The sequence below is a fragment of the Haliotis cracherodii genome, unplaced genomic scaffold, assembly GCF_022045235.1.
Source record: "Haliotis cracherodii isolate W230 unplaced genomic scaffold, xgHalCrac1.p SCAF_16, whole genome shotgun sequence".
NCBI classification, from domain to species: domain Eukaryota; kingdom Metazoa; phylum Mollusca; class Gastropoda; order Lepetellida; family Haliotidae; genus Haliotis; species Haliotis cracherodii.
Window position 1 is genome coordinate 17,679,480 of NW_027266271.1, and position 14,236 is coordinate 17,693,715.

Below are 14,236 nucleotides of genomic sequence, written 5' to 3' on the forward strand. Positions count from 1 at the left end.
ACCCACTGGCACGGGTATGGTGCTGACAAACCTAGAAACATAATCGGGGCGAACCAGGATTCGAACCCACAATCGTTTCTGGCGTGCCCAAGGGACGCAACTCTGCACAGCTGTGCCTTAGACGACTGGGCCACCCCCCAGGGTAACATGAAGTATGACAGTGGTGCATTCTCACACTGTGCCATTATATCCCCATAAAGTACCTCATCCTTCCATCAGCCTGTTTGAGCCAGAGCGATAGAGAGTGAGGTGCATGCTACCTGCGCCCTCGGCCACTCATTTGGTGACTTTATCATTATGTGCACCCCATCCCCCTTTTAAAAAAAGATACAACCAACTCAACGTGACAAGTAGTAGTTTTATTACAGATAACTGGAACCATGATAACATATTGGTGCATGGTCTCTTCATACAGTTACAATAGCAGCTTGAAGCATAAATCATCACGGCAGATGCCATGGAACAGCATGTGATCTAAGCTGTCAGGCTGAAGCACACATGCAGTAAAGGGCGTCCTCCAATGTTCAAAGGCTGTATGATGACTTCAGGAGAAGACGTCATCTATGTGTTCTCAGGTCACTTGTGTAGCAGTATGCTGTTGACATCACATCATCCTAACCTGAATTAAATTAATAATCTGACCTAATATTTAATATTCACTCCCAACATTAACAAATCTGCTCCAAATAAGCGTGGGTAGTTCTCTACTTGTTTTATAAAGGTCATAGTTAGTGTCACAGGCATGGTTTGTGTCCGGTTTCTGCATGCTTTTTGTCACATGATTCCAGCCACAACCTCTGCTGGTTAGTCCAAATGTTTCTCTATGCATCTACTGAGAGCACTTTCTCTGCACTCTGTTAATTTAATTATTACTTTATTTAACTAGAAAATTAGGTTAGACTACTGTGTATAGCAAGCATTGTTCTCTAAAGTATTTGGCTTGGTATCATTATATTGTCCCTGACCAATACCAACAATTAATTCCATGGAGAAGGAATATGCAATTCTCTTATTTCCAACCATCTTAGGTACCAGATTTGGCAAAATGGCACTGCATTTCCACATCCCTTCTTAAATATTGTTTTGAAGTGAGAGGTCTTATAAATAAGGTTATGGACAGTCATATAAAGTTGATTCAGATAGTGTGACGATTAATGTAGGACTTGTCTGGGAACTCAACTGTTCTGTTGTCCACCCTCCATTTTGTCTCGGATCTGCTTCAGCAAATCTCTGAAAACAAAATTAACCTGTTTGTAGAACAGTGTCATAAAGAACCCAGAAAACCGAAAACTTCCCATTTACCGTATTTTCTTGAGTATAGTGCGCACTTTTTTTAGAAAAAACACAGCTGTGTAGAAGGGGGTGCGCATTATACACGAATTATGAGTTTGGATGTTTTTTCCCCCCATGGAAAGACATTACCGTGAGCACGAAACACCGGAAAAACCATGTCAACAAATCCATACTGAAGTACGCAAAATAATTATGTAATTACACTGTCTGTCTATAAAAAGTGTTCTTTGTATTTCTGGACTTATGTTTGTAACTTACTTTATTAATTTTATTCAAAATTTCTTATAATATTGTTTTTATTAATTTCGGCGAAATCGTGTGTGAAGCAATCGGAAGATCGCACAACTCACCGTTATTAACAGCAACCACGGTCAGAATACCGCTATTGACGCCTTGAAACGAACTTTTGTTGACAGAGAATGGATACATATATCATAAATGACATACTTTGACTCGTTAAAAGTCATATTTGTTTTTGTTTGACGATTCTATGTCAACATGAAATTCTCGCGCTCACGTGATCCCGTGCGCGTGAGCCTTGACAGTGACTGGTCAGACATGTTCCATGTAAAAAATAATACCCCGGAATAGCGATCAGCTGCTTCGCTTAGGGTTATTATTATTTTAAATATGTTTAGTAAAGGCTGCATATAATTAAGAAAATAATGGAATATATTATTCCTGATAAATAAAATAGTTTCAGATACAATTGTTGCCGATCCTTGCATTAAAAATCCTATAAAGTTATATCATTGGGTGTGTCTTGACCGAATCACCGGTCGATCCCAAGAAAACGTGTGTACAGCTGATTGCTGTTTCCGGCTTAGTTTACTTGAAAATACACAAGGTAATCTTAATCCCTAGATATAAAACAATGCCTAGCAGAACAATCAATACTATTTAAACGGTAAATAAATATGTCTGGTGATTTTTTATCTCAAATTTCGAATTTGTACTGACGAAGTTTCTCAGCACCCGTTCGTTTGCCGGACTTCGCTGAAAGGGTACGGTGTAATTTTTTTCTGCGCATAATATTCAAATTTCTTTTTTTCCAAAATATTGAACCCGCTAGAGGGGGGTGCGCATTATACATGGGTGCGCACTATACTCAAGAAAATACGGTAGTCAGCTCTTACAAAAAGTACTAATAACAATAAGAAGCTTTATCTCACCATCTACCAATGTTTGTATAAAACGAACAGTTGGTTGTTGGTTGGTTTGTTGTTTAACGTCGCACTCAGCAATATTCCAGCTATATGACAACAGTCTGTAAATAATCGAGTCTGGACCAGACAATCCAGGGATGGATATCATGAGCATCGATCCAGGCAATTGGGATCGATGACATGTATCAACCAAGTCAGCGAGCCTGACCACCCGATCCCGTTAGTAGCCTTTTACGACAAGCATAGTCGCCTTTCACGGCAAATACAACTAACAGAACAAATTAACCTATCATGTGAGTTATCTGGTTGTTGCACCAGCCTCTTGTCACCTGGGCAATATGGGAGGTGGAAAAGTAAATGCCAAAACGGTGCAATTTACATAAAGAGATCACATGGTGTGACTCAAGTCAATATATGAGGAGTGAGTGAGTATGGATTTACGGCCCTTTTAGCAATATTCCAGCAATATTCCAGCAACATCACGGCTGGAACACCAGGTATGGGCTCCACACATTGTACCTATGTGGGAACCCAGGCCATCAACATGACAGGTGAACACTTAACCACTAGGCTACCCCATCGCACCAATATATGAGGAAGGCATGTCATATGGAGCAATGATATGCTGTCACAGAAGTAGCTTCTATTGAGGGTATGCTCCGTAACAACCTGATCCCTTTCGGTCATCTCTAACCAAGAGGTGAGGTGAGGTGAAATGGGGTTTAACATCGCCTGTATAGTGATGTGCATGCATATGTGTCTGCTTTTTCTAGTCCAGACTTGTGCTGTGTTTGTTGTTCTAGCCCATTGAGATACCATGCCACATACCTTACTCTGACAAATTATTCTGACTCTGAGCTGGTCAGTCCTTGTTTTAATACCCTTCATTTTTCAACCCCTTTTCAGTATGACGCGGATCCAACCACTGACCTTCTGCTCCCTGTGCAGATACTCTCTCCACACCTAGGAGCCAGTCAAATACTTGAGGTGAGGTGAAACTGGGTTTAACGTCGCGTCCAAGATTTTGCACTTATATAGCGACATGTGTGTGTGTGTGTGTGTGTGTGTGTGTGTGTGTGTGTGTGTGTGTGTGTGTGTGTGTGTGTACGTACTAGTGCAGACTGATGCTGATTTATAGTGCTAGCACACTGAGATACCATGCCACAGTTTAACATGAATACCCAACTCAGACACAGAATACTGACTCCGAGCCGATCAGTCCTTGTTTTAGCCCCCGAATGCCGAGCGCCAGGCAGGGTAACAACAAGTGCCATCTTTTAACGTCTTATGGTATGACGTGGCAGAGGATTGAACCCCGGACCTTCCGTTCTCTGGGCGGACGCTCTACCTCTAGACCGCGGAATACTTGAAGCCACCTACACTCGTTTAATCTCATTAATCTCATTCTCTGCAAATTCTCAATCAAATGTCATATTACAAAGAAATTACTTTGAGTCGTCATCGTCGTCCTCTACTTTGACCGAGAGAGTGTTCACACACAGGCGGAGAGAGTCCTCGCAGTTACCTAGTTGGTCGAATGGTACCCTGCCTGCAAAGACAAAACTTTGATTATACTATAAAAGGACAACATACTGACTGTTCAAGCTTTCAAAAAATCAACAGAATGATACCAAATTTGTTAAGATGGGTATTTGCAGAAAAGTTGCAATGTTGGTTACAATTCTGAAGACAGTTAAGCCTAGGTAGATTGGTAGTCAGTTTGCGTTTATCTTTTCTCTTGTTTACAGATATTGGTATATCTGGTCCAGAATGAAGTGTCAAACACCAGAATATATATACAGAATATGGAAGCTATCATTACCTTTGGTTTTCCTGATGGCTGAGAGTAAATGAGCACATCCATGTGCATGGTGGAGATCGGGCACACTTCCTGATGAGATGAACGCATTCAACTCCTGCAGGAGGAAGCTGGAACAGGCAGAGGGAGTTGGATGCAGAAAGTTACTACCACATAATTTGTTTGTTTGTTGCAGCACTCAGCAATCTCACAGCTATATGATGGCGGTCTGTAAATAATTGAGTCTTGATAAGACAATCCAGTGGTTTACATCATAAGCATTGATCTACACAGTTGGGATACAAAGACATGCATCAACCAAGTCAACGAGTCTGACCACCCAAATCCTGTTAGTCGCCTCTTACGACAAGCATAGTCACCTTTTTCGACAAGCATGGGTTGTTGAAGACCTATTCTACCCCGAATCTTCTCGAGAATACTACCACATAAGGGGCAGTGGGGTAGCCTTGTGGTTAAAGCGTTCCCTGTTACGTCTAAGGCCAGGGTTTGAATCCCACATGAGTACAATGTGTAAAACCATTCTGGTATCCCCCTCCGTGTAATTGCTGGAATATTGCTGAAAATGGCGTAAAATCATCTTCACTCACTCATACCACACACACCCGACACAGACAACTCTGGAACTGTATCAAAAGGGACCTCAACACCATTCACATATCCTGTATAACGAATAAATACTTTCCAAATGATCCCACAGAATTTGATTTGCTAACCAAGCAATTAGTTTTGCATTTGTTTCTATACACCTCAGATAATTAGGCCACATCCCAACTACTGTTTCCTGATTGGCTGTTAATAAGAAAGGGCGTGGCTTGTGCTGCATTATTGCAGAAAACTATGTCACTGTATCAATGTCTACACTTTGAGTTAACTATTATATACATCGTCTGTGATGCAGATTTACGGTGTGCACACACTTCCTTTCATGTTTCTACTTCCATAAACACATAAAATATCAAAGACAATTCTTACAAGAAATATACATTGTTAGTTAAATTTACAGCATACTGACAATAATTTTATTGCTCGTTTATTTGAAACAATGATTTTTCTTGAGTCCCATTTTATAAATAGCAGTCATGTGCGAGACTGACACAGCTACTTACTGCAGCCTCTGTCTTGGGGAGAACATGATCTTCACCAGCAGCGCTGACAGAGGAGGGAGGATGGAGATGTCGACTGGCTCATCAAGGGTTTCCTACAAAACAAATACATTTACTAGTCCAACTAGTACAAAAGACTAGTTTTTGAGAAAAAGAAACATTTGTGTTTCCAGTCTCATTTGAAAATGAATACTTCATAACAACATAAACAAAATGGCTGTTCATATTCTTATTCCTACATGTTAATTATTGAACAGTTCACCAATGCAGAACATGAACTTCTGTTATTGTCAGTATTTTTAAAATATAATTTGATTTAAAACTTTAAAAAAAAATTTTATTTTAATTCTTTTCGCAAAATACATGTTACCTTTGAAAAATAAATAAATTTGCTTTCTTCGGCACAACATTTCAACCATGATAGGGTCATGTTGTGCAAATTCATTTCTTACCCCAATCTTCTTTAAAACAATTTATTTTTACACAAAATTATTGAGCCACAAATTACTTTTGACAAACTGTTGCATGAAAGAGTGATATGTTTAATAGAAATAATCAAATTTAACAACAGGTTTTTCAATTTTCAATTACTTAAAAAAACACAATTTCGTATACTTTCGTTTGCCCCTCAGTTTAGATAATGTTTCAAGCTGCAAACTTGATTACTCAACAAATAAATGTTATAACTCAGGCTCAACAAGTAGTTGATTAGTAAACTCATATTGCTCATTTAAAGGAGTTCGGGAGCCTTTTCTAAAACGACTTACGATAGTTGCAAGGGATGGGAGTTACAATGGAACTAAGATCCTGTGGGATACATCACACTACCTTATGACTAGCATGAGGGGTAGCACTTTGGTGCTTTCTTGTGGACTACCCGTGCTAGTAACAAACCAACTTGCCCGCAAATTACAACTCACCTGGTCAGTCCCGACTTTTCCGTCTTGGAATCGTAAAACACCTACGTTGGGAGACAAATTGCCCTGTATATTGGCACGGTGATGGTAGTCATCATGTCAGCGGTTTCTGCCACAATGGTTTTTACTTATTGGGCCATGCAGCAGTAGTTGCTTTTGGCCGGCAATGGTAGCTGTCACCTATGCTACCTGGGGCTGGGTAGGGGTGGTTGCCTAAGACCAGCAGTAGCTGCTTTTGGCCTGCAATGGTAGCTGTCACCTATGCTACCTGGGGCTGAGTAGGGGTGGTTGCCTAAGACCAGCAGTAGCTGCTTTTGGCCTGCAATGGTAGCTGTCACCTATGCTACCTGGGGCTGGGTAGCGGTGGTTGCCTAAGACCAGCAGTAGCTGCTTTTGGCAGCACGGTAGTTGCCAAGCAACGGTAGCTTTTCTTATAATTAACATGATTAAGTATGCTACCAGGGCCAGGCAGTGGTAGTTGCCTTAGGCCAACTGTGGTAGCTGCTAGTTGCCACGCAATGGCAGCTTTTTCATGTAATCAACTAGCACCTGCACACCCTCTGCTATTTATTCCACTCTCATGTCGGGTTGTTCTTACAGGCACAGTTATCCTGTAGGTAGCCTGTGCCTCACAGTTTGGTAGCCTGTGCCTCACAGTTTGGTAGCCTGTGCCTCCCAGTTTGGTAGCCTGTGCCGCACAGTTTGGTAGCCTGTGCAGCAGTTTGGTAGCCTGTGCCTCACAGTTTGGTAGCCTGTGCCTCACAGTTTGGTAGCCTGTGCCTCACAGTTTGGTAGCCTGTGCCTCACTGTTTGGTAGCCTGTGCCGCACAGTTTGGTAGCCTGTGCCTCACTGTTTGGTAGCCTGTGCCTCACAGTTTGGTAGCCTGTGCCTCACAGTTTGGTAGCCTGTGCCTCCAAGTTTGGTAGCCTGTGCCGCACAGTTTGGTAGCCTGTGCAGCACAGTTTGGTAGCCTGTGCCTCACAGTTTGGTAGCCTGTGCCACACAGTTTGGTAGCCTGTGCCTCACAGTTTGGTAGCCTGTGCCTCACAGTTTGGTAGCCTGTGCCTCACAGTTTGGTAGCCTGTGCCTCAGTTTGGTAGCCTGTGCCTCACAGTTTGGTAGCCTGTGCCGCACAGTTTGGTAGCCTGTGCCTCACAGTTTGGTAGCCTGTGGCGCACAGTTTGGTAGCCTGTGCCTCACAGTTTGGTAGCCTGTGCCGCACAGTTTGGTAGCCTGTGCCGCACAGTTTGGTAGCCTGTGCCTCACAGTTTGGCATATCACGTAATACACGTACCTTATGACTAGCATGAGCCAGTTCCGCCACTATGGCCATTAGTGTGGCTGTCATCATGTCCGCTGTCGAAGGGTAGTGGAACACATTCTTCATGGTTGTGTTGAAGATTTCTGTGAGCTGGAGCTTGATGCTGGATACAACCTACAAGCAAGGTACACTGATTGTTTGTTTGTTGTTTAACGCCGCACTCAGCAATATTCCACAGCGGTCTGTAAATAATTGTGTCTGAACCAGACAATCCAGAGATTGACATCAAAAGCATGCAATTGGGATACGATTACATGCATCAACCAAGTCAGGGAGCCTGACCACCTGATCCCATTAGTTGCCTCTAAAAACAAGCATAGTCGCCATTTACAGCAAGCATGGGTTGCTGAAGACCCATTCTACCCCGGATCTTCACGTGTTGTAAACACATCTAACTCCACATTATCTTTCATGTCTGTTTGTTTCTGTTGTAAGGTATAACATAACCAGGTGGCTTAAATGCAGTAAGCAAAACAGGGATTTATCGTACAGAGTGACTTGGGTTTAACACCGTTTTGAACAGTATTCCAATTATATCTTGGTATGTCAGCTTCATGGTGGAAGATAGCCCTAAGTGAAATAAGTCTCAGACGTTTACCAGTTTGGTGATACCCACTAGCCCTTACCCACATAATCAAGACAAACCGGGATTCGAACCCACGACTATAGATGTCTGGTGTGATGAAGAAACACAATCGAATTGCTGCGCTTAGATGGATTGGCTACCTGTGACCCCAAACATGATCAGCATTCAAATCTATTCAGACGTATGATTCCTTTCCACATGGCCTACTCTGACTGTGTATTAGGAGTGGTGTAACATCTATTTATCCTATCCTCACCTCCTGACAGGTGCTATAACGTCTAGTAATTCCATCCTCACCTCCTGACAGGTGCTATATCATCTAGTAATTTTATCCTCATTCCTCACCTCCTGACAGGTGCTATAACGTCTAGTAATTCTATCTTCACCTCCTGACAGGTGCTATAACGTTTAGTTATCCTATCCTCACCTCCTGACAGGTGCTATAACGTCTAGTAATTCTATCCTCACCTCCTGACAGGTGCTATAACGTCTAGTAATTCTTTCCTCACCTCCTTACAGGTGCTATAACGTCTAGTAATTCCATCCTCAGTTCCTGACAGGTGCTATAACGTCTAGTAATTCCATCCTCACTTCCTGACAGGTGCTATAACGTCTAGTAATTCCATCTTTTCCTGACAGGTGCTATAACGTCTAGTAATTCCATCCTCACTTCCTGACATGTGCTATAACGTCTAGTAATTCCATCCTCAGTTCCTGACAGGTGCTATAACGTCTAGTAATTCCATCCTCACTTCCTGACATGTGCTATAACGTCTAGTAATTCCATCCTGACCTCCTGACAGGTGCTATAACGTCTAATAATTCTATCCTCACCTCCTGACAGGTGCTATAACGTCTAGTAATTCTATCCTCACCTCCTGACAGGTGCTATAACGTCTAGTGATTCCATCCTCACCTCCTGACAGGTGCTATAACGTCTAGTAATTCTATCCTCACCTCCTGACAGGTGCTATAACGTCTAGTAATTCTTTCCTCACCTCCTGACAGGTGCTATAACGTCTAGTGATTCCATCCTCACCTCCTGACAGGTCTGCTTGTGGTGTTTGATGTAGTTGGCAAGACACACGTACATCTTGCCCATGAAGTTGGGGATGATCGACAGCATCTGCCCTTCACTGTTAGTCTCTCGGTCCAGTGTGCGTCGAGCATCTGTCACCCACTGTAGACACGTCATCACGCTGTCCAGCAGTCTCAGACTCCTGTCTACAACACAAATATCTTGTCATCACGCTGTCCAGCAGTCTCAGACTCCTGTCTACAACACAAATATCTTGTCATCACGCTGTCCAGCAGTCTCAGACTCCTGTCTACAACACAAATATCACATCATCACGCTGTCCAGCAGTCTCAGGCTCCTGTCTACGACACAAATATCATGTCATCATGCTGTCCAGCAGTCTCAGACTCCTGTCTACAACACAAATATCTTGTCATCTCGCTGTCCAGCAGTCTCAGACTCCTGTCTACAACACAAATATCTTGTCATCTCGCTGTCCAGCAGTCTCAGACTCCTGTCTACAACACAAATATCACGTCATCACACTGTCCAGCAGTCTCAGGCTTCTGTCTACAACACAAATATCACATCATCAAGCTGTCCAGCAGTCTCAGGCTCCTGTCTACAACACAAATATCACATCATCAAGCTGTCCAGCAGTCTCAGGCTCCTGTCTACAACACAAATATCACGTCATCACACTGTCCAGCAGTCTCAGACTCCTGTCTACAACACAAATATCACGTCATCACGCTGTCCAGCAGTCTGAGATTCCTGTCGACAACACAAATATCACATCATCACGCTGTCCAGCAGTCTCAGGCTCCTGTCTACAACACAAATATCATGTCATCAAGCTGTATAGCAGTCTCAGGCTCCTGTCTACAACACAAATATCATGTCATCACGCTGTCTAGCAGTCTCAGGCTCCTGTCTACAACACAAATATCATGTCATCACGCTGTCTAGCAGTCTCAGGCTCCTGTCTTCAACACAAATATCACATCATCATGCTGTCCAGCAGTCTCAGGCTTCTGTCGACAACACAAATATCACATCATCATGCTGTCCAGCAGTCTCAGGCTTCTGTCGACAACACAAATATCACATCATCACGCTGTCCAGCAGTCTCAGGCTCCTGTCTACAACACAAATATCATGTCATCACGCTGTCTAGCAGTCTCAGGCTCCTGTCTACGACACAAATATCACATCATCACGCTGTCCAGCAGTCTGAGATTCCTGTCTACAACACAAATATCACTATTATGCTGCAGTCTGTAAATAGAGCCAGTTAATGATCATGTGACAGTTACAGATTTTATCTATTTGTATTTTACATATTTTAGCTTGAATGCTATAAGTGTTTGTGCTAGTCTTGTTATTTCTTTCTCAGCCATGTTCTTAGCTTTGCCTACCTCAACCATGTTTTGTTTGTTTGTTTCTTGTTTGAACTCAGCAATATTCCAGCTAGATGATGGCAGTCTGCATAAAATCGAGTCTGGACCAGACAATCCAGTGATTGTTTGTTTGTTTGTTGTTTAACGCCGCACTCAGCAATATTCCAGCTATATGACGGCGGTCTGTAAAATAATCAAGTCTGGACCAGACAATCCAGTGATTGACATCATGAGCATCGATCCACGCAATTGGAATCGATGACATGTATCAACCAAGTCAGCGAGACTGACCACCCTATCCCGTTAGTCGCCTCTTCCGACAAGCATAGTAGCCTCTTCCGACAAGCATGGGTTGCTAAAGACCAATTCTACAGATCTCCTTGACCAGGTAACAGCCCCATCACTGAGCATGCGTACCCTTTGCACTGCCTAACACAATAGACCACGCCCTTTCCACCTCAAGCCCCTTTGTCTTTTGGGCCAGCTTGGGTATTTAGATAAGCTGAACTCTTGACTCCTCAGAAGGCCCGTGGTTACTCCACATATATTCTTTGAAGGATTCTGCTCACCATTTTGAATCTGAAGAATATCTTTAGCTCTGTGTATTTTATTATTGGATTAAGGATTTCACTGACATGGATCAACCAAGTCATCAAGCCTGACCACCCTATCCCGTTAGTCGCCTCTTCCGACAAGCATAGTAGCCTCTTATGACAAGTATGGGTTGCTAAAGACCAATTCTACAGGTCTCCTTGACCAGGTAACAGCCCCATCACTAAGCATGCACACCCTTTGCACTGCCTAACACAATAGACCACGCCCTTTCCACCTCAAGCCCCTTTGTCTTTTGGGCCAGCTTGGGTATTTAGATAAGCTGAACTCCTGACTCCTCAGAAGGCCCGTGGTTACTCCACATATATTCTTTGAAGGATTCTGCTCACCATTTTGAATCTGAAGAATATCTTTAGCTCTGTGTATTTTATTATTGGATTAAGGATTTCACTGACATGGATCAACCAAGTCATCAAGCCTGACCACCCTATCCCGTTAGTCGCCTCTTCCGACAAGCATAGTAGCCTCTTATGACAAGTATGGGTTGCTAAAGACCAATTCTACAGGTCTCCTTGACCAGGTAACAGCCCCATCACTAAGCATGCACACCCTTTGCACTGCCTAACACAATAGACCACGCCCTTTCCACCTCAAGCCCTTTTGTCTTTTGGGCCCGCTTGGGTATTTAGATAAGCTGAACTCTTGACTCCTCAGAAGGCCCGTGGTTACTCCACATATATTCTTTGAAGGATTCACATATCTTTATTCTGCTCACTATTTTGAATCTGAAGAATATCTTTAGCTCTGTGTATTTTATTATTGGATTAAGGATTTTATTCATTAAGTGTGTTTATTTTCCAGGCAGACTAGATAGTACTCTAGTACATTGTATCAGTCCCCCGGTGTGGTACGACCCCATTTAACGCCATCAGCCATGTCCCATATTATACCCATCATTTAAGTCAAGTGAGCACCCACGCCACCAACCATGCCCCCAACCCTGTCCACATTATCTTCTTATGACGAGCAGGGGTGCTAGGGTTCCCGATTTTGTCGACTCATACAACTCGCAATGTCGCTGGGGAAACATTCTACCCGAGGTTCTCACAGGAAGAATGGAGAAATGGGGACTATTCGGCATTTGTGACGAAACAGTCTACTGACTAACCTTCTTCCAGACAAGCTATACACAGTTTGGTGGCCTCGGAGGTGAAGTCCTTGTCAGCTGACCCAACCATCATCAGGTGCCAGCTCATCTTCAGGACGATCTGTAAGACAGCATCGTACAGTCTCATCAACAACATCTCATCTTGATGTGGCCCAAAGTGGGCAGGCGTGGTGAAACCCACAAGCACGGTGCCGACCCACAAGTATAAGTACTGAACACAACACCCAGGGATACCATCACAGGCATCAACCAAGTCAGCGAGCCTGACCACCCGATCCCGTTAGTCGCCTCTTATGACAAGCATGGGTTGTTGAAGACCTATTCTACCCCGGATCTTTAATGGTCCACGATATATTGAATTTGCAGCTATTTATCTTGAATTGCAAACTAAGTGCCCTTGGCCAATTGGAGCAAGATTGTTTTCAAAAAAAAATTAAACAAGGCACTTTAAGCCTCTCCTTTTATTGATTCTGTAGACTTGTTGGCATCTGAGCAAGTCTACAAAACCAAAGACAACCAATAAAGTTCTGACACAATGTTTCACAATTCCAGTTTAATAACGTCACTTTCGGTTAGGGAAAATACATGGCCAATACAGGAAAACTCTGACACAGAAAAGACTATGCCTCTAACTACATATATAAAGTTTTGTCAAATTCCATCATAAATGCTCAAGTTATTGGGTATACACAAGCTTTTTGCAATGTCTTCTTCCCACCAAGCGACCTAGACTATCACCAGCAGACTATGGTTGTGCAAAATAAATAAAGTAAATGAGAAGACTCCATTTCAATTCAAAATGACCTTGACACAACATACAATAGCATTTCAGTGAGTTCCACTGATTGCAAAAACATTTCATATTTCATTACTTAATTTGAAATTTCATGAAATTTGGACTGTTTCAATATTTTACCTCTAGTGACCTTGACCTTACATGCAGGTCATCAATCCTAACCATATGTCAGAAAAATTTCCTGAGCGGTACATCTGTCATAAAGGTGTGGTTGAGAAAACCAACTAAGGTGCCGGTGGAGCTAAAATTCCATGACCTTCCAAGATTACCTGAAGAGTTTTGAAGGCCAGTTCCCCATCTTTCCGTGACCTCTTGCCCTCCTGCTGCAACTGAGGCACCAGTTCCTCCTGGGCCCAGATCAGCAGTTTAGTGAACTGTGGCTTGGGGTCAGTTTCCTCCTGAGAAACAAAGTACACAAGTTTTAATAGATTTGATTGTTGATAGATACTGAGGGCAATAATCCATGCCATCAGGGTAAGACTGCATGCTACAACCAAGCCACCGAGCCTTACCACCTGTATCTTCCCCAGGCAATGGAGTTGACTGATCAGAAAAGTTCAACTCCACCCAGGGCTCAATCCTAGCACCATAGCATCTTAGTCCACCATAGACCTTTCTATGTCCCTCAAACTGACCAGTCAGATTCCACTTCTCATATCACTTGCATTTCCTTCAAACAAAATGGAGGCGCCAGTGAAGACGAGCTGGTCAATAATCAAGATCTATATTGCAATTAAACGGGTATAACTCCATAATTCCAGCCTAGTTCAGCAAGGGTGGAAACTAGACTTTTATGGTCAGTTAGTCCCTTGCCTTTGGAAGATGGACCACCTGTTCTATTAAGTTGCCTCTTATGACCAGCATAGGTTGCTGGGGACCTAATCTAACCCATCTTCCCGAGGCAAGCGAGTTAACTGACTATCAAAGTCCAGTTTCCACCCTTGCCAAACTAGGCTGGTATTATGGAGTTACAGTTTGGCTGGACTAACGAATCTATGCATAGTCCAATCAAAATCGCGCAAAAAAAATCGAAATTCAGTTTGTAAACTGTCGTGCTGATTTCGGTCGATTGCAGGATTTGCAAAGCATATGTACC

General features: G+C 43.0%; 1 protein-coding gene across 1 annotated transcript in view; it reads right to left on the minus strand.

Annotated features, from left to right (window-relative positions):
* Window positions 1–387: 387 nt before the first annotated feature.
* The window catches only part of LOC139463892 (condensin-2 complex subunit G2-like), a 40,809-nt gene continuing 26,960 nt past the window's right edge, over window positions 388–14,236 (minus strand). The window contains exons 22-29 of the mRNA XM_071245308.1: window positions 13,410–13,538; window positions 12,345–12,444; window positions 9,246–9,430; window positions 7,594–7,734; window positions 5,385–5,476; window positions 4,282–4,388; window positions 3,909–4,008; window positions 388–1,230 (exon numbers count right to left, since the gene is read on the minus strand). Coding sequence (XP_071101409.1) covers window positions 1,176–1,230; window positions 3,909–4,008; window positions 4,282–4,388; window positions 5,385–5,476; window positions 7,594–7,734; window positions 9,246–9,430; window positions 12,345–12,444; window positions 13,410–13,538 — 909 coding nt within the window. The 3' untranslated portion in view covers window positions 388–1,175. The remainder of the gene's footprint in view (window positions 1,231–3,908; window positions 4,009–4,281; window positions 4,389–5,384; window positions 5,477–7,593; window positions 7,735–9,245; window positions 9,431–12,344; window positions 12,445–13,409; window positions 13,539–14,236) is intronic.